This window comes from Melitaea cinxia, chromosome 30 (genome assembly GCF_905220565.1).
Source record: "Melitaea cinxia chromosome 30, ilMelCinx1.1, whole genome shotgun sequence".
NCBI lineage: Eukaryota > Metazoa > Arthropoda > Insecta > Lepidoptera > Nymphalidae > Melitaea > Melitaea cinxia.
Window position 1 is genome coordinate 3,947,653 of NC_059423.1, and position 21,730 is coordinate 3,969,382.

Here is a 21,730-nt window from a genome sequence, read left to right on the forward strand (position 1 = left end):
GACAAAGATAAAATTTGGCATGGAGGTAGATTACCTATAGTTAGTAGACGTTCGCTAAGAATGGATTTTACGATATTCCACCGCTAAGGGGATTTGATTGAGGTTGATAGTTTATATGAAACATATACAACAGCTATAAGTTCGCCTGATAGGTTGTTATTTATACTGCAGCTTGAAAATAAAACTAAAAATGTGATGTATAGAGGTTTTATAAAAATAACTATTAAATTATACTAAATTGTGCCTTTTTAAAAAGTTACTCAGTGTGATAAGCATTTCAAGTGACTGAAATAAAAAATAATTTGCGTTAAAAATCTTTATAGTAATGAATATCTTCATAACCACGCGGACGTAGTCGCGGGCGACGGTTAGTGTATTAAAAAACAAAGTCCCCAAAAGTGTATGTGATCGATTCGCTCAAAATCTACTGCACGGATTTTCATGCGGTTTCACCAATGGAAAGAGGGCTTCAAGAGGAAGGTTTACAGAACGGCTAAGCCGATTTTGATGAAAGTTTCACTGGAATGTTCCTGGGAAAACTTTGTGACACACCGATTTCAACGCGGGCGAAGCCGCGGGCACAGCTAGTATATATATATATATATTCATCTAAGTCTCTTCGTATTTTACGAAGCTCTTGCATAATGCGAACAAAAAATCGCAATAGAAAAAAGTGGAGAGAAAGTGACAGAAAAAGTTACACAAAATATAAACTGTATACTGGAAGACAAGTTTAAACTGTTCAATGAAAAATACGAGCATCTAAGGGAAAAATGTGAAAACCAAGAAAAACGATTATATTTTCTAGAAAACAGACAAGAAAAAACAACATCGTCTTTTTCGGAATAAAAGAAACAGAAACATCATATTCTGACCTAGAGAGCCTTATAGTGAACTTCATTAAAGAACACTTCTCTCAAGAACTGGACCGCAGGGATATTCAAGAAGTTAAGAGAATAGGGAAGAAAGGGGAAAGACCTCGACCAATAATTGTGACTTGTTGTACACTCGGCACAAAAATGAACTTGTTTAAAAATAGAAAGGCACTAAAAAATACCGGCTACTATATGACGGAAGATTTCCCACAAAATATACTAGAGAAGAGGAAAGAGCTACAAGAACAGGCAAGAATCGAAAGGGAAAAGGGAAACCTTGTAAAAATAAAATACGACAAGCTAGTCATAAGTAAAAGAAACAAAACAGCTGTAAATAACAAAAGAATGCTTTCAACTTCACCTGACAACCAAACCATAAAAGGAGCCGAAACAATTACACAGACTTACAAGAAAAATAAATCACAAACACTAATAAGAAGAACTTCAAGGCTATCAGAAGGTACTTCAAAACCGGGCATGCTGAATTACTTAATTAACAGAAACACAAACAACTCATCAGATCTGCAGCAAAATAATATCGTTAATATATAGCAATCGCCGCCCCCCTCTCGCAACGTCAACATACAACAAACATCATCAGAACACCAAACTCATCTTCTAAGCCGGCTGGTCACCGTGGAAGATCATGACCATAACCCTCCAAACAACCCTCCGAAAAATGAAAAAACCTCACAAAAAACGCTATACATTCTGACGTATAACGTTAAAACACTTTCATCATATGAACGTTTGTTAGAGCTAAACGAAGCTCTCAAAGAAATTAAATATGACATATTAGGATTAGCTGAAACAAGGTGCCTAGGAAACAAAATTGAAGAGCATGAAAACTTTATTTTCTGCTATACAGGCCACACACCTGGAAGACATGGCATAGGTTTTATAGTAAAATACCATCTTAAAAATAATATAGAAGGATACCTCGGTCTTTCTGAAAGAGTAGCTATATTGAACCTGAAATTCGAGTATACCAGCTTATCCATCATTCAAGTCTACGCCCCTACTGCACAAGCAAGCGATGATGAAATCGATAGCTTTTATGCGACAGTAAACAGGGCAATAGAACTAGCACACAAAGACTTCATACTGATGGGGGACCTAAATGCTAAAATTGGGATACCAAAAAATGAGGAGCATTTGATTATGAAAGCACACGGATATGGAATCAGAAATGAGAGAGGACAAAGACTAATCGAATATGCCAGGGAAAACAAACTGTCTATTCTGAACACTTTCTTCAAAAAAAAAGCAAAAAATAAATGGACCTGGCGATCACCGGATGGAGCCAACAAAAATGAAATCTACTTTGTTCTCTCAAATCGACCTCGTCTGTTTAAAAACATAGAAGTACTAAACATAAAATACCCTTCTGATCATAGGCCAATAAGAGCTACAATATCATATGACACACATTTGAAAAAAAGCAGAACAAAGTTTACTAACTATCAACATAATACACTAACAAGCGAAGAAGATATCACCAAGTTCATAGAATATCTAAACTCCTACATATCGAAAGATCAAATGTTCGCTGAGACTACTATCCCAGTTCAGAAGTATTACGATAACTTAATCAGAATCATCACCTTAAGCTTGCAAAACGCCAGAGTAGCACAAAACCCAAAGAAAGGCAACAAAATAATTTCAGAGCGTACATTAAAACTTTTTAAAAGAAGACAATACCTGCAAAAAAGTTCGAACAAAACCAGAGCAACTAGAAATGAAATCTCGGCGCTTTACAAGCTTGTCAACAAATATATAAAAAAAGACTACGACAACTACAGATATAAAACTATTGAAAAACACCTAAGACAAACTGGTAGCACAAAAAAGGCATACAAAGAGCTGAAACCAAATAAAACTTGGATCGAAGAGCTAAAACGAGGTGATTTAACTAAAAACAACCGCGGCGACATTATAAGTATAGCGACAGATTTTTACAGGGATCTTTACAACAGAAAAGAGCCAGAAGACACAGGTCACGAGAACCAAAATAACAGCAGCAATGATAACATACTAAAGAGACCTCAAATTGAGAAAATGACGTCATCGAGGCATTTAACAAACTGAAATTAGACAAAAGCCCGGGCTCGGACAACTTAACAAACGAGACTCTAAAGATATCTGCCCCAATACTAGCTACATCCTTTAAAAATTTATTCAACGCTATCCTCGAATCTGGAGAGACACCCACCCAATGGTCTGAATCTAACATAATTCTGGTATACAAAAAAGGCGACCCTAATGACATTGGGAACTACAGACCTATAAGTCTGCTACCGAGTACATATAAGCTTTTTTCTACAATCTTGACCAAAAAAATTAGCTCTACATTAGAAACAAGACAACCTGTTGAACAGGCAGGATTCAGGAAAGCATTCGATTCAGTCTCACACAACTATATCTATTTATTATTATTTTATATTTTATTGTACACCAAAAATATATTACAAATAAAGCATAAAGATAGTTACCGACAGTGAAGTACAATGGGCGGACTTATGGCTAATTAGCCATTTCTTCCAGACAACCCAGACATAAAAAGGAAACTATCTAAATTGGTTAGGTGGTGTAGATGTATTAATAATACACATTTGTTGACTAATATACTTTTAATGTTACAGTATGTAACAAGTGTTTTCATAGTTATCTAGCTTTTTAAATGTTGTACAAGTTTATTGGCTTTAGCTGTTCTATTTCCCATTCGTCGTCGGAGTCGTCAGAATCTGCGAAAAATATATTTGTTTTAAATTACGTCTTTAAAATCGATGTAGGTCGCACTTGCTTATCGTAATATTCTAGTGCAACTGTTGCACCACACTTGCCCTCAACACATATTCCCTTGACTAGATTATTTTATGGAATTATGCAATGGCTGGCCAGAAAAAAAGGTCAGCTGAAATATATTCCAGATATTTCTTTCGATTTTATACATAGGAATTATTACACATTTTTTGTCGAGTTTTGGGAATATGGAAGAAATGTGCAACTGCAAGGGGGCCACCGGAACCAGCAAAATGTTGAAAGTTGTCGACGAGAAAAAAAAGTTTGGGAACCTCTGCTTTAACCATTTGAAAACATTGCAAGAAGAATCTTTTGATGTCATATTATTAGTGAAAGTTAAGCTACTTAATGAGAACATTAAATACGTTTTTTAAAAACAAAAAAAAAAAAAACAAATATTATACAAAACTATATTAATCCAGTCAGTAGATTTTTTTTTAAATATGAAACTCATCATCTTCCTGCCCTTATTCCACTTATGTAGGGTCGGCACAACATGTTTTCCTCTTCCATTCCTCTCTATTATTCGTCACTTCAGTGCTTACTCCTTTCTTTCTCATATCCTCACTCACACAATCCATCCATCGCTTTTTCGGTCTGCCGATCGCTCTTCGTCGTTCGACATTCATCCCTAACATTCTTTTACCGACATAGCGGTCATCCCTCCTCATTACATGCCCATACCACGCTAACCTATTGCTCCTTATTTTCTCTGTCACGGGTGCTACTTTCAAACTTCCCCTTATATACTCATTTCTAATCCGATCTTTCCTCGTTACTCCACACATCCATCTTAGCATTCTCATCTCGGCTGCGTGCACTCTTCTTTCATCCGTCACTTTTGTTGCCCAACATTCCGATCCATACATTACGACAGGTCTTATGATCGTTTTATAGATTTTCCCCTTAAGTTTAAGGGGCATTCGTGGATCACAAGCTGTTCCAGAGACCTGTCGCCATTTCATCCATTCCGCATTTATTCTATTTTCACGTCACGGTCTATGTTGCCGTCATTTTGTATTAATGACCCAAGGTAGCGGAAGTCGGAGCAGACTGGTAGGGATACACCATCCAAGGCAATATGGGAAAAACCGGACGAACCACCGAAATCGCAGAAGAAGAGTTTAAATATGAAACTAAAATAAAGATAATCTGAGGATATTATAGAGAAATTATAGACCATTAAAATTTTTTACCGTTTCTCACGTGCGGCTTCGGTGGTAGCATTGGGGGTGGAGCTGTAATATTAAAAAGAAATTAATTCTCATTTTACGAGAAACATTATAAGTAAAGTGATAAATAATTTTACTTTATTGTAGTTTTTAAATGCTTCTGTTTTAATACTTAGTTCTAGCCTTAATTGGATTTAATAATTCTATAAGCCCTATATTTATATTCTATATTTAGCCGGTATTGGAAGGTTGGAATCCCTGTTTCAAACACATTTTTCATTTAGAATTTTCAGCAGGGTGGGATAATATTGACAACGTGCTAAAAGTGCTCTTGGTGTAAGTCGTGCGTACGTACGTACATAACATTAACCACCTTTTCTTAATTTATGGCATAAAAAAATTAATTGATCAGAGGGTAGAGTGATTTTTTGTGGTTTTAAGTGAATTATATTTACGCATTCGTTTCGGTCGTCTAGGGAGGCTCGAAGACATTGTTGGTAAAGAGACGTTGGATACTCTATCGGTTTTAACTTCGCCCACTGTAAAAGAAAATACAATTATTACAACCTTTATTGCACTTAAAATTAAAATGTATACTAAATATTATAAAGCAGATTTTTTTTATTGTTTTGAATTTGTTAATTACAGGAATTGTTGGTTTAAATTGAAAAGTTATTTTGATGTTGGGTAGTCGTGTACCGAGGAAGGTAGGCTATAGGATAAATAAAATTATAGTATTTTTTCCTCAAATTGACGAGGATGAAACTGCGAGGCGAGTACAATAATAAGAGAATAATTTTAGTTTGCAAAGATGGACTTAAATCAATGACTTCTAAACAAACTGCAGTGTAGAAAAACGGTTACAAAAATAATAATGATAAACGCTTCACACTCAACGCCCCCCAGTAGGATATTCTCTCTTGTGTTGGGGTTCCAGAAACACACACAATACACAAGCACAAACGTCCAAACTATGACAAACATCTAATAAGTATGACAAATAAAAATATCTATTGTGAGCGGGGACCGAACACACGACCGCTAGCGCATCAGCCAGTGCTGTGAAAGCTAGGCTAACGCGTAAATACGCGTATAGAAATTAGGTTAAAAAGGTGGAGTAGCTATTAATATTTCGGAAGTATTGAAACAATAATATATCAGTTGAACCTATTGCAGTCCACAGCTGGACATAGGCCTCCCCAAGTTCGTGCCAGACATCCCGGTTTTCCGCAATCCTTATCCAACATACAACGGCAATCTTATGTGGATCGTCGGTCCAAAGGGCCGGAGGACCTCCCACACTACGTTTGTCAAGATGCGGTCTCCACTCCAGGACCCATCTACTCCAACGGCCATCGGTCCTGCGACACAGATGACCAGCCCACTGCCACTTTAACTTGCTAATTTCGTGGGTTATGTCGGTTACTTTCGATCTCTCGCGGATAGTCTCATTTCTAATCCTGTCTTTTTTTTTTATTTAACAATTTATGTACACTAGGATAGCAATAGGAAATAACTCTTATAAACAATGCAGGTACAAAGGCACTACTTACCTCATGATGGAATCTCTTCCAGTAGTGCTGCCACAGGAAAATTATAAAACAGTCGCAAAATTAGTGTGTACAATCTAAACATATTGAGAATAAAAATATAATATACTAGCGGCAGACGTGGTCCTGCCCGGAAAACAGCTACCAAATTTGATAGCTTACATACCGATAGCAGCACCACCTACCGGGTCCAATTGAGAAAAAAACTAGCATATCCTACAAGTTAGACCAAATTACAGATGCTTACAAAAATTGATAAAAATTGATTCAGTAGTTTCGGAGCTACATACAGATAGCAGCGCCATCTATAGGGTCCAATTGAGACAAAAACTACCATATCTTCCAAGTTAGACCAAACTACAAATGCTTACAAAACTTGATAAAAATTGTTTCAGTATTTTCGAAGTTACGTACATTTAAAATTTTCATTGTTAACGCCCAACGCCGAAATCCTTATTGGGGATGAGTTATCCTAAAATCCGCTCATTGATTATTTCTATGTCACATATATAGGAGATTCGTACCAAATTTGGAGTCGATAGCTTAAAAACGGGAATTTCCCATTGTTCCCCGCAACAATATAATAATGAAATAGTTTGTTAATACCATTTTTACTGTATGTAAATTAAATTAAAATGCAGTCTACGAATAAGATCAATTTAATCATTAATAACTTACGTAAAATGCGCCCTAATATATTATTTATTGATGCTGCTTGCATAGCCACGCTGCTTGCAGCCATTGAAGCTGCTTACGAAAGTGACTTACAGTCATGATTAAATTTTTGTTAAGCCGAAAATGAAACGCAGGCATAAATTTTGAAGTCGCTCAAGCCTATTAAGGTGACATATAAACAAATACATTAGCGTAATCAATGATCGAATGTTTGAGATTTTGCACGAGAGAAACTTTAGCTTGAAGGGTAAAAAATTTTATAGTGCTTTTAGAGGATGGAGCGAAAAGTATACCTTACGACTGATCTCATAGCATTCAAGTTAAGATTGTAATAAAAAATAACACCTAAGTTCTTAGCCGAGAGAAATCCCAAGCATAGCCCGTTCCATTGCACGTTGAGCGACTTTAAACTAGTGGACCAATCCCTTCGTCAGTGTCCATGTCTCGGCTCTGTATGTTAACACAGACAGGATGCATTGCTCGAAGACTTTTGTCTTCAAGCATTGCGGAATCTTCAAGGTGAAGACTCGCGGAAGCCTGCCAAACGCCGCTCAGCACAACCGAATCCTCCTATCGGCCTCCTTCTCGAAGTTGTTGTGGCCTAGTTGGATATTATGGGTTGGATGTATTCGCCGTTAACGTTGATGCCTCGTGCCCCCCAATCCAAGGTCTTAAAGACATCCTCCAGCGAAGTGGTAAACAGTTTCGGTGATATTATATCTCCCTGTCTTGCCCCACGCCAGAGGAAAATGGGTGTTGTTCTCTGGTCCTGGACATGAACGGTCATCGTCACCGCGTCGTACATACATCTCAGTATCTTGATATATCGCCAGTCGATATGAAATCTGCAGAGAGTTCAAGACAGTCCAGGTCTCGATAGACTTGAAGGCTTTCTCGTAGTCTACAAATTTCATACACAGCTGCTGATTATATTCTTTTGTCTTTTGAATAATCTGCCGAACAGTATGGATGTGGTCTACGGTGCTGTAGCCATTTCAAAACCCAGCCTGCTCTGGTGGTTGGAATTCGTCGAGTCTTCTAGCGAGACGATTCGTAACAACCCTCGAAAACAGCTTATAGACGTGGTTCAGAAGTGAGATCGGTCTGTAATTCTTAAACAGAGACTTATCGCCTCTCTTTAAGAACATCATCACTACACTCCTGGACCACGACTCCAGCGTGGTACCTCGGTGGATGACGACGTTAAAGAGTCTTGCCAACATTAATATATAATTAAACTAAATATATTATAATATACCTAATGTTAACAGCAACGTAAATACAAACGGCTAACATAACGGTCTAAGTCGATCTTCACCGAACTGATAATAGAATGAAACATACTTTATAATCAATTTAGTCACCACGCTGGGCAGGCGGGTTGGTGACCTCAGGGCTGGCTTTGTCGCAGCGAAGACGCTACTGCCCCTCTTCGGCCTTATTTCAATGCCAGCAGTTTAATGGTTATCCCATATAATTATCCTGGTTAATTTTTTTTTTTAATTTAATTCATGTCATGTTTTTCACTTCAATATATTTTTATTTTTACTTATTTACTGTCATATATTCAGTAAAATTATTAAAAATGAACTGAAATATTGAATATTTTTCATATATGACAGTAAAAAAGTAAAAATAAAATACATTTAAGCAAAAAACATAACATGAAACAAGGTTGTATGGTCTTAGATCTTTGCTTTTTACAGTTATTTAGACAAAAACAATGCATTTATGCTTACATTGCCTTGGCGCGAAACGCTAAGTAGCACGTCATTTTTTTTCTAAAGCATTTATCTCTCAGTTGTTAAATATCGTTTGTTAAAATAAATTGTGAATTGTGAAAATAACGTGCGAAATGTGAAAATAACGTGTGAAAGCTCCGAAACGGAGCATGAGTAACGTAAGTTGTATGGTTTGTTGATCTTGCAGTCGAGATCGTTTTTACGTACTCCTGTTCGAAAATAACTCGTTAAAGAGTGGCACTTCCCGCAGCGCCGGAGCTAAGATGGAGACAGATGCGGAGCTTGAAGGTATTATAATAGCTTCAAATTCTTCTTCTAATCTCAAAACTTTAACCATGGATACCTCCATAACCATTAGTTTCCGAAGGGTGGCAGTGTTACCTAGTGTAGCTCCCGCTCCACCCACCCAAAACCCCATAATTCGTTCGTTCTTAATCTAAAGCCTTATATTTTATCTGAGGTAGGGCACAGCAGGCAATTTTCTGCTCAAATATGGACAGCCCGGCTCAAGCTTACAGAAGACCACAGCTAAATAGTACTGTTTTCAAGCAGTGTTGTTTTCCTGTGGTGAGTAAGGTGATCAGAGCTCCTGGAGGGAATTCGAGGAAGGGTCGGCAACGCGCTTGCGATGCTTCTGGTGTTGCCGGCGTCTATAGGCTATGGTAATCGCTTACCATCAGGTGAGCCGTACGCTTGTTTTCCGAACTACGAGTAGTTATATAAAATAAAAAAATTAACAAATAAATACAGAAAAAGTGGGTTACGAATATTACTGAACTTTTAACGTTTGCGCAAATAAAGACGTATGTGTTTTTTTTTAATTTTAAATATTATTGAATTAAGAGAGAGACATGAAAATTTTCATTATGTTCTAGGCCTTTGCGATTGTTTTATGTTTCCGGACATGATTCACATCCTACTGGGGTCCGTTGGGTATGTATCTTACTTCTTGGTATAGACATCGACGATGGAATTTCGTGGTTGAAGCGTGGAGAACCATTGTGTTTCTTCGGTAACGTGGATGATTTTTCTGTAAAAAAAAATATAACAATTTAATGATAATACAATTCTTCTTATATATAAAATTCTCGTGTCACAATGTTAGTTACGACATTCATTTGAAACGGCTGGACCGATTTTTATGTGTGTGCATATCGGGTAGGTCTGAGAATCGATCAACATATATTTTTCATACCCCAAGTTATAAAAGGGCAGGGGGGGGGGTTAAGGGGATTAATGACATATATTGCAAAACAACGTTTGCAGGGTCAGCTAGTATCAATATATACGAATAAATAGTCAAGCAAATGCGCGTTATCAAAGATTACTCCAAAAGTTGTAATCAAATCTCGATGAAATTTAAATGTGACCACATAATAAACATTAGCTTTCGAATAAATTAAAAATCATCAAAATCGGCATACCCAGTAAAAAAAAAGTTATGCGGTATAATACAACGTAAGTCGACGAAAAAATAGTCAAGTAAAAACGCATAATATATATGTATCTTCTTCTTAAAGTGCCATCTTCTCACGAAGTTCGGCGATCATTCTGGCAACTTGTATCCTTGATACCGCAGCCCTGAATAACGAACGGGTGCTTTTCCCAAATCATTGGCGTAGATTTTTTAGCCAAGATGTTCTTCTACGATCCACACTGCGCTTGCCCTGGATCTTGCCCTGGATAATAAGTCGAAGCAGCTGGTACTTAGAGTTTCTCATGATGTGGCCGAAGTATTCAAGCTTTCTCTTCTTAACCGCGTACACAACTTCCGCTTTCTTCTTCACACGACTTAGCACAGTTACGTTCTTTATTTTATCTCTCCAGGATATCCTTAACATTCTCCTGTATACCCACATTTCGAAAGCTTCAACCTTCTTACAGGTCGATTCGGTGAGGGTCCATGCTTCAACACCATACAAGAGAATGGAGAAAACGTAACAGCGTGCTAATCGTACTCGTAGCTCGATGTTCAGCTTCTTATTGCATAGAAGTGGTTTCATCATTACAGCCTATACAGTCCACTGCTGGACATAGGCCTCCACATGTTTACGTCAAAAATAACGTGAACTCATGTGTTTTGCCCATAGTCACCACGCTGGGCAGGCGGGTTGGTGACCGCAGTACTGGCTTTGTCGCACCAAAGACGCTGCTGCCCGTCTTCGGCCTGTGTATTTCAAAGCCAGCACTTGGATGGTTATCCCGCCATCGGTCGGCTTCTTAAGTTCCAAGATGGTTGTGGAACCTTGTTATCCCTTAGTCGCCTCTTACGACACCCACGGGAAGAGAGGGGGTGGCTAAATTCTTTAGTGCCGTAGCCACACAGCACTAGTTTAAGCCGAAAGAAAGCATTACGGGCTTGTTCTATGCGGCACCTTATTTCCAGACCGTGGCTCCCCGTATCGTCGACCCAGCATCCTAAATATTTGTATTTGCTGACTTTTTCTAGTGGTTCTCCATTACAAAACAGAGTGGGGTTAGCAGGTGGTATTTTACAAACTGTCATATATGTATCTAATGAGATAAAATTCAAAAAGTAGTTGTTAGATCTCAAATAAATTAAAATGGGACCAAATGACACGTACTTACTTTCGATTATTATTTTATTATCGAAATCGGTCCACTCAGTCATAAGTTTTGAAGTAACATACATAAAAAAATACAGTCGAATTGAGAAACTTCTCCTTTTTTGGAAGTCGGTTAAAAAAAGTTGGTATCATTTCGCTCCTTATGTTGATATGTGATTACTGACACCGTGACATACTTATAAGCATGGGTTTGAATAAAAGTGTGTGTTCATAATATATTTGCATATTATATTTATTTATACATATTATATAATATATTACCTGGTAGTTCGTTTGGTAGAGGCAGTTTTGGTCGGTTTATTGCGGGCTTAGGTTCTCTGACTGAAAATAAACATTGTGTTATGAGTACTTGCACATTTATTATTCATGTATTTGGAATTTTACTTAATGAGGAAAAAACTATATTGTCATTATTCTGCGAATACTTTAAATAGTTTTTTTTTTTATTTTACTAATTAGCCATATTCAATGTGTTAATTAACGAGTTAAGGAAAAGTAACCATGTACGAGTATCCGAGGCACGGTAGCTAACCGACAATGACAAACTTTCAGACAAGAACCAAATATTTGCACAAATCTATATATATAAAAATTTCTTGTCACGATGTATGTTTGCGATAAACTTCGAAACTACAGAACCAATTTTTATCGAATTTTGCAAGCTTCTGTAATTTGGTCCAACTTGGGATATAGTGTAGTTTTATCTCAATTGGACCCGGTAGGTGGCGTTGCTATCGGTATGTAACTCCGAAACTACAGAACTAATTTTTATCAAATTTTGTATGCATCTGTAATTTGGTCCAACTTCGGAGATAAGGTAGTTTTTATCTCAATTGGACCCGGTAGGTGGCGCTGCTAAAGAAATCAATGTAATTAAAGGTAAGCAATAAAATTTGGTAGGTAGTTTCCAGGTAGGACCACGTCTGCCGGATCCGCTAGTACATATATAAATATCTATCCAACGCAATAAGCTATCGGTCTAGGTTTTTATCATAGAGACTTGACAGAGTCGTTACTCATTGTAGGAAGTATATTTACCAAACCAAAGTCGAGCAGCGTGATGGATTAAGGTACGACTCTTCTCCTCAATGGAGAAAGAGGCCTATGCCCAGCGGTGGGATGTTACAAGCTGCATCAGTATGATTATTGTTTCTCTAACGAAGTTTGACGTTTTATAGCCTATACCCCAAGTAAGCAGATAGCGCAACGTAAAAAATACAAGTAAAGCTTTATGTGTTGTATGTATAAGTATAGATATATAGCTAAGGCCGACTCAAAAGGGAACCAAAACCTAATAAATTGTTCATCTCAATGTCGATTGTTTATTGCTTATGTTAAGTTAATAATTAAAATTACAACAATGAATCGGTAATTAAACTATCATGTAGAAAATCGGCCATTTTGCGTAGCATAATTTTTGACAAACGTTCACTTACTTGGGGCTCTTCACTTCTTTTCACGTCGAAGTGATTCAGCGCTGGTCGACGAAGATGTCGAGTTTACTCGTATTCGTTCAGTTATCAACGGCTTTGGCGGCCCTATAGTTGGCGGAGGCGGCAATTTTTTTCCTGTGAAAATTAAATATTTAAACCACTTTGGATCAAGTAATGCATCCCTACTAATATTATAAATGTGAATGTAAGTTTGTTTGTTACGTTTTCACGCGAAAACTACTCAACCGATGAATATGATACTTTGTACACATTTTCTTGGAGGTATTAGAAGTAACATAGGTTATAGGATCTAGATTACTTTTTATAAAAAGAAATCCAATTCGAACGAAGCCGTGGGTTAAAGCTAGTAAAAAATAAATAAAAAATAACAAACTATCAGAAATTAAGTGTAGAAATGAAAAAAAAAGTTACAGTATTTTTTTAAAAATGGTCGTGATATACTTTTCTCAAAACCTCATGAAGAGCCATTTAATTTGATATCAACATTGGAATATTTTTTTACGTCACCTATTTAAGAATACGTGGGTTATCAAGACGAATCGTTCAGCAGTTCATAGATATGAGTTAATAAAGAAAATAACGTAACTGTACTCATTTATTTTTATTTTTATATAACTTTAATAAGTCGGCAAACAAGCGTACGGCTCACTTGATGGTAAGCTATTAGTACCGTAGCTTATTGACGTCTGCAACAACACCAAAACCAACGCAAGCGCGTTGACGATACTACCCTCAATTCCCCACAATAGCTCTGGTAGCCTTACTCTCCATCAACATAACATTGCTTGAAAGCAGTATTATTTAGCATAAACATACAAGATACGCGCGAATAGCACAAGTCTTTTGGTAGTGGGTTAATAAAAGAAATCTCAAGTACCAAAAAACCAAAATGGCTTACAGCGCCATATTAGGTATGTTGTATTGTATGTGGGTATGTTGTTAGGTATGTATGTACTTACGGGGTAGAGTCTCCAAAGGTGGCGGAGGTGGCTTTTCTGAAAAATGGAAGAATTTACAAATATATTTAACAGTAATAAATGCGTAATATTACTGCTATCGTTCCGCAATCTCATATAAATGAGATATGAGATATAAGATATAAATATGAGATAATTTGAGTCTATAAAATAGTGTTATATATATTCTTATATATAAAATTCTCTTGTCACAATGTTAGTTACAATACTCATCCGAAACGGGTGGACTGATTTTTATGAAATTTTGTGTGCATATCAGGTAGGTCTGACATCGGCGGGCCAACATTTATTTTTTACCCCTAAGTTATAAGGGGGGGATTAAGGGGGTTTTAACATATATGGCAAAACAACGTTTGCGGGGTCAACTATTACTGTATAAATATACACATATATATATATATATATATATATAAATACATATGGTTTTGTATATATATGGTAAGCGATTACCGTAAGTTATTGTTGTACAACACCAGAAGTTTTGGTCACCTTACTCACCAACAGGAACACAACAATGCTTGAATACAATATTATTTAGCTGTGATATTCTCTAAGGTCGAGGTACCACGACAGTCGAGTTGCTCCATATTTTGAGCAGGAAATTTCCTGCAGTGGTCACATCAGTAAGTATCTACATATAGTTACAACTACTTTATTAATGTATCATGTATTACTTACTTCCTGTGTCTGTTTCAGGTATTATTTCGTATAAATTCGAGTCAGCGCTATAAGTTCTTTTTGCATTTAATTCTGGAGCCATGGAATAACGCACTGTAATAAAGTAAATACTTATATTTTGCCATTTATATTAATCATAAGGGATATATGACTTACTTTATTTTTCCCTTCCTTATTCTAATATATCGTGTTCGAGATTAAACAGTTCATGTGCGTTTACAGAATATAGGAACCATCTCATCTCAGCATCATTTTTATTTATTTATTTTTTTTTTGAATAATCAGACTGTATACTATGAATACTAAATAAATTAATTGTTTGTTCTCACAATATCGTCTTCAGTTTCAGCGAAAAAATATGTTATGAGGTATAAACACATAAAATACATACAATCGAATTGAGAGCCCTCATTTTATTAAAATGAAAATGAAAATGAACGGAATCAAGAAAAAGTTATGAAGTAATTAATATTTTAAAAAATACAGTAGAATTGATTTGCCTTTTTTTGGAGCTGTGCCCGCGACTTCGTCCGCGTGGAATTTAACGTAGAGTTATAAAAAGAAGAAAAAATCTAAAAGCTATCTGCTAGTGAAAGTCCCGTCAAAATCGGTCCAGCCGTTTCAGAGAATAGCCGGAACAAACAAACAGACAAAAATTGTAAAAAATGTTATTTTGATATATGTACAATGTACACATACATATGCATTTATTTGCGGTTATTTTATTATTACAAACGGACACTTAAATTTTACTAATTTGTATAGATTGTTTGCTAATATTTACCTGCACTATTGTCACTCCTGCCAGTGCCATTAGACCGGATGATTGTTTCAATGGTATGACGAGTCGCCTTCACTAGAAAGTACAAAATTTTAGATTATATTTTAAAGCTAAGGGAATATTAAGGTGGAAAACTATATAAGAGCTTGGGAAAAGTAAAAAATTTAAAGAAACCGAATATGGTAAAACCGGGAAAGATGCCGCAGTGGGATAGATGCCTCATGTTCTAAAAACTTAACATCCCGAACTCACAAATAAAAATTAATCGCATAAGTAGAAGTCGAAGTCACCCCGTACCTCAGATATCCACAGATATTCGTGTGGCAAGGACGCGTTTGGATCGTGTGTGTAATTTTCTCCGTGGCGAAATTTACAAACACGTCAAAGTTTTAAAGGTTAGTATTTAAGGTTGTATAATTTTATAAATAGTAATAAATTCCGTTATATTTTTTATCACGTCTATATACTGGGTCATTGAGTCTGCATATAGTTGTAAATAGATGCTATTTTGTTTATAATTTATTTAAAAAATACGTGGGCATCTATCCCAATCACAAAGGATAGTTGCCCTGATTTTTTCAGGTATAGGTGCCTTTAGGGGCATCTATCCCTTCATTCACCATATACAGAGTAAGTTTATATGTATAATTTTTTTTGTGTCTGTTATATTTTTTATGTATTTACGTATACCTATTTATGTTTGGATGTTTTACTGATTCTAGCAGAACTATGCCACGAAAATATAAAAGAAAGGAAGAAATGCGAGCTCGAGTATGTTCTTGGACTATAGAAAACCTACAGTCAGCTTTCGATGAGAAAGCATGATTGTGCAATGTGCATGTTGACACTTGATATGAATATTTTAGACCAACAATTAAGAATTTATACTTTTGTTGAATAAATGCTTGTAAAATTTAATATATATATATGTCATGTTGAAACTTAAGAATTTATATTTTAGTTAAACAAAAGCTCTAAAAATTTAATTATGTATAGTAATCTGTGTGATATAAAAATTATATTCTAATTATAACCATTAAAAGATATAAAAAAACACAAAATTTTTTTCATTGCTATGGCCCATGTTTCTTGGAGACAATCGATGTCTTAGGCGTAGAACTAATCTTTTTTTTTTTTTTTTTTTTTTTTACGTGGGGAAAATCCATCATGGATACCCTCCAGCGCGGGGGCGCCAGAGGGTTATGTCAGACTCCTACTGACTAAAAACCACCACGTGTTAGCAGTCATCCGCCTGGGTGGGGCGAGAGGGGTCGCGCTAGCATTCGCCACCTCGCCTCAGCGGTAGGCCCGGACAAAGCTTCCGGGCCCCGGAATGATGGTGGGGTGGCCTCGCTCACAACAAGGCCACCCCCAGACGTATGGGGTCGTGTCGTCCGGCCGGCCGAAGTCCCCCGACTATCGGCCGCCGACCCCACTATTACGAGGGGGGGAGGAGGTGGGCAAACCGCCTTCTCCTTGCCCCCGTACGTCTGCGCCGGAGTGGGCCAGCAGAGGCGTCTTCCTCTCTGGCCCGCTCCGCGGTCTCCTTCTGCGTCATTACCTCTTCGCAGAAGGAGACCACCGCCTGCCACGATCTCTCGCTGTCAAGCATGGCCTTTACGACACTCGGCAGCGAGAGATCCCGTCCGATAACCGCTGAAAGCGTGCGCCGCTGCGGTTCCCAAGTGGCGCACGCCTCCAGCGTGTGGAGCGCCGTATCTTCTGGCGCTCCACACTCGTGGCAGGCTGGAGTCGCCTCCCGTCTCGCGATTTGGTGCAGGTACTTACCGAAGCACCCATGTCCGGAAAGCACCTGCACCAGACGGAAGGTCAGCGGCCCGAACCGCCGCCTCACCCACTTCCGGAGGACCGGCTTCACTGCGTCCACCGTCCACTGCCCGGGGACTGGCGAAGCCAAGTCCTCCGTCCACCGCCGCAACAGGGTGTCCTGCGCCAGCCTCTGCATGCGTGCGAGCTCCTCCCACGTAGGAGACTCCCCCCGGGATCTCCTAGGCGTAGAACTAATCTAACCTAACCTAACATTTGGTTTGGGTTTTTCGTTTACACGGTTTAAAGGGCATCTATCCTACTCACTATTTTCATGGTGGGGCAACTATCCATATAGGTAGGCATCTATCCTCAAAAATAAGGGTTCACGAAAAGCTAATTTCTGCTTAATCTGCATTGGCTAGGTTGAAAAAAAAAAAAAAAATAGTCATAATTCAACATAAAGGATTGAGCTAGCTACACTAATAAAAATTATTCGTATAAAAATCATATTTATAAAATTAGGTGGCTATTTCAAAAAAAAAAAAAAAAAAAGTGACTGTGGTTGTGGAATGACTGTGGATTGTGATAAGATTAGACTTGGAAAAGGATTATTGGTTATCAGAGAAGATGAGTGGGAACCATCCAACTGCTGGTTCTAAAATACACAGGCCGAAGACGGGCAGTCTTCGGTGTGTCAAAGCCAGCCCTGTGGTCACCAACCCGCCTGCCCAGCGTGATAACTATGGGCAAAACACATGAGTTCACGCTATTTTTGGCGCGAACTTTTTGAGGCCTATGTGCAGTAGTGGACTGCAATAGGCTGAAGTGATGATGATGATATTTACCATTCTTAATGTATACGTAGAAACATATAGCTTGAACTATTACGACAACAGCCAGTATAACTCCGACCCCGATGTAGATTATTGTATCTGAAAAATTAAGTTTTTATCATCTCTACAAATAAGTACAAAATGTGGTTATTATATAACCTGTGGATTGCCTAGGTAAATTGACTTTCCAACACAAAAAAAAAACCGATTCGAAGCGGTAATTCTTAAGATGAAGCTTTTTAGCTTCATTATATATTTTTCACATAACTAGGTCGGCAAACAAGCGTACGGCTCACCTGATGTAAGCGATTACCGTAGCTTATACACATCTGCAATACCAGAAGTATCGTAAACGCGTTGCCGACCCTATCCCCGATTTCCCCCCAGGAACTCATAATAATATTAGTGTAAATAATATAAGTATAGATCGGACACAACTAGCATAAGTATATCATTATATTAAAGATATAAAACAAAGTATTGTTTATATAATAGCTTACTTGTAGGTAATAATGTATCCGGTGTTCTTTGCGCTGAAACATAAAAAAAAAATATATTATACTAGCTGACCCCACAAACGTTGTTTTATCATATATGCTATTATACCTCTTTAATCCAAACCCCTCCTCTGCACTTCCCATCAGCGCAAAGGATCATCGCGGTGAGAGTGATCCGGGGGTACCGTACGGTATCGTGGGCTGCAGTTACTGCTCTAGCTGGTGACCCCTCGCGGGAGCTCGTGGCGGAAGTCCTCGCCGAGATCTACTCATATGTCTCGGGTAGGAGGGCTCTTGGTGAGAACCTTACGTTGGACGGGATCCTACGGGTGCGTCGGGTGGGGCAAGAAGCGCTAATGCGGAGAGGGGGGAGGACTTGGCGGAGCAGTCGTATGGCACACGCGTAACGGCTGCCCTGCGCCCAGTCCTTGAGTGGTGGATGCGTCATAAGCGCAAGCACTTCACCTTCCGTCAGATGCAGGTTCTCACCGAGCACGGCTGCTTCGGTGACTACTTATGTCGGACGGCCCACAGGGAGCTGACGACTGGATGTCACGATTGTGGTGCAACGGTGGACTCGGCCTAGCACAACCTCTAGGTGTGCCTATGATGGGCGGCGCTGCGTCGCGATTTGCAGACAGTCCTAGGAGGGGACTTGTCACTCCTGAGAGTCATCAACGCGATGTTCGGCGACAAGTCCTGGAAGGCGATGGTCTCCTTTTGCAAGACAGTAATGTCCCAGAAGGAGAATGACGAGCGGATGAGAGAGGGGGCCGCCGACGAGGCCTCCATCCGCAGGCGACGAACGGGGGTGCGTAGGAGGCGCTACTTAATGCACCTCCAGTGATGCCCCTGTGCTAGTGTCGGGCCGGGATGGGAACCCGGTTCCGCTAAACACGGCGTCGTCGGATTGTTCAGAGGTGAGTCGGACAGTACCCATGGAGGAGAAGTCTGGCCATTTCGCAAGGGCCAGCCTGTCGCTGGAGGGATCCTATTGCCTACAGATGCGGGACCCTTCAAGTAAAGTGGCTGAAGGTTCTCCGCAGGGGTTTGGTCGGCAATGCACACCCAAGTGCTGAAGCCGACATACGGTTTGGGACTGCCTACCCGGGCGTCCTGGATATCACTCGTAAATGGGATCCCCTGCGGTACCAAAAAAAAGATCGGACACAACTAACATTAGTATACCATAAATATTAGTTACACTCGTATTGTGGTTTGTTACGTGAGTAAAACAGACTTTCCAACTCAAAAAATATAGGGTAAAACCGGGATAGATGCCTCACTTTTTGAAATTGCCACCTAATTTTAAAAATATGATTTTTATACGAATAATTTTTATTAATGTAGCTAGCTCGGTCCTTTATGTTGAATTATTACTATTCTTTTTTAACCAACCCAATGCAGATTAAGCAGAAATTAGCTTTTCGTGAACCCCTTTTTTTGAGGATAGATGCCTACCTATATGGATAGTTGCCCCATCATGAAAATAGTGAGTAGGATAGATGCCCTTTATACCGTGTAAACGAAAAACCCAATCCAAATGTTAGGTTAGGTTAGGTCTACTCCTAAAACATAGATTGTCTCCAAGAAACATGGGCCATAGCAGTGAAAAAAATTTTGTGTTATTTTATATCTTTTAATTGTTATAATTAGAATATAATTTTTATATCACACAGATTACTATACCTAATTAAATTTTTAGAGCTTTTGTTTAACTAAAATATAAATTCTTAAGTTTCAACATGAATTTATATATATATATATATATATATATATATATATATATATATATATATATATATATAAATTTAATTAAATTTTACAAGCATTTATTCAACAAAAGTATAAATTCTTAATTGTTGGTCTAAAATATTCATATCAAGTGTCAACATGCACATTGCACAATCATACTTTCTCATCGAAAGTTGACTGGTGGTTTTCTATAGTCCAAGAACATACTCGAGCTCGCATTTCTTCCTTTCTTTTATATTTTCGTGGCATAGTTCTGCTAGAATCAGTAAAACATCCAAACATAAATATACGTAAATACATAAAAAATATAACAGACACAAAAAAAATTATACATACAAACTTACTCTGTATATAGTGAATGAAGGGATAGATGAGTAAGGGCACCTATACCTCAAAAAATCAGGGCAACTATCCTTTGTGATTGGGATAGATGCCCACGTATTTTTTAAATAAATTATAAACAAAATAGCATCTATTTACAACTATATGCAGACTCAATGACCCAGTATATAGACGTGATAAAAAATATAACGGAATTTATTACTATTTATAAAATTATACAACCTTAAATACTAACCTTTAAAACTTTGACGTGTTTGTAAATTTCGCCACGGAGAAAATTACACACACGAGCCAAACGCCTCCTTGCCACACGAATATCTGTGGTATCTGAGGTACGGGGTGATTTCGACTCCTACTTATGTGATTAATTTTTATTTGTGAGTTCGGGATGTTAGGTTTTTAGAACACGAGGCATCTATCCCACTGCGGCATCTCTCCCGGTTTTACCATACTACAAAAAGAATTAAACCATTCAGTTTTAAAGATATAGAACAAAGTATTGTTTATATAATAGCTTACTTGTAGGTAATACTGTATCCGGTGTTCTTATTGCTGAAACATAAAAAAAATTATATTATACTAGCTGACCCCGCAAACGTTGTTTTACCATATATGCTGTTAAGCCCCCTTAACCTCCCCCCTTATATCTTAGGGCTATGAAAAATAGATGTTGACCGATTTTCAGACCTACCCGACAAACACACAAAATTTCATAAAAATCGGTCCAGTCGTTTCGGAGGAGTATGGTAACTAATATTGTGACACGATAATCTATACAAATAGATGAAATTGGAGTGTCTGTTTTTAATATTAAAATAACCGCTTTTTACCATATGCATATGGATGTACGGTACATAAACCAAAACAACATTTTTTACAATTTTTGTCTGTCTGTCTGTCTGTTTGTTCTGTCTCTGAAACGGCTGAACCGGTTTTGACAGCACTTTCACTGGCAGATAGCTGATTCACTGGCAGGCAGATAGCTGATGTAGTAAGGAGTAACTTAAGCTACTTTTATTTTAGAAATTTATTTATTTTATAACTCTGCGAACCGAACAATAACTTTTTTGTTAAATTCTACCCGGACGAAGTCGCGGGCACATTTAGTTTTATATATAAGATTATAGTCATATTCCGTTCGTCATGTCGTTACGTCTTTAGCTATTTATGCCAGACTTATTTAGGGGGTGGGGGGTTTGCTTAGCGTGACGAGATATGACAAGGGGAAGATTATTATAC

The 21,730-nt window shown here is 37.9% G+C and overlaps 1 protein-coding gene and 1 long non-coding RNA gene across 2 annotated transcripts; one reads left to right on the forward strand and one right to left on the reverse strand.

Moving 5' to 3' along the window:
- The first annotated feature begins 1,019 nt into the window (after positions 1 to 1,019).
- Positions 1,020 to 2,963, forward strand: LOC123668105. The gene is made up of 2 exons (XM_045601898.1): positions 1,020 to 1,335; positions 1,633 to 2,963. Exons 1-2 carry the CDS (start codon positions 1,020 to 1,022, stop codon positions 2,961 to 2,963), a joined length of 1,647 nt encoding a protein of 548 aa, XP_045457854.1.
- Positions 2,964 to 3,487: 524 nt separating this feature from the next.
- On the reverse strand, positions 3,488 to 17,993 carry LOC123668199. Its single transcript, XR_006745520.1, has 10 exons — positions 17,910 to 17,993; positions 15,298 to 15,369; positions 14,514 to 14,606; positions 13,818 to 13,853; positions 12,841 to 12,972; positions 11,666 to 11,725; positions 9,763 to 9,846; positions 5,305 to 5,388; positions 4,874 to 4,915; positions 3,488 to 3,619 (listed from the first exon to the last, which is right to left on the reverse strand). It is a non-coding gene; the product is annotated as an uncharacterized LOC123668199 (long non-coding RNA).
- Between the last annotated feature and the right edge of the window lie 3,737 nt (positions 17,994 to 21,730).

Excerpts from the sequence above, each read along its gene's own strand:
- LOC123668105 (XM_045601898.1), top strand. The coding sequence starts at position 1,020 with ATGAACTTGTTTAAAAATAGAAAGGCACTAAAAAATACCGGCTACTAT. Across the intron at positions 1,336-1,632 it reads AACTTCAAGGCTATCAGAAG|AGCTAAACGAAGCTCTCAAA; the intron begins GTACTTCAAAAC and ends AACGTTTGTTAG.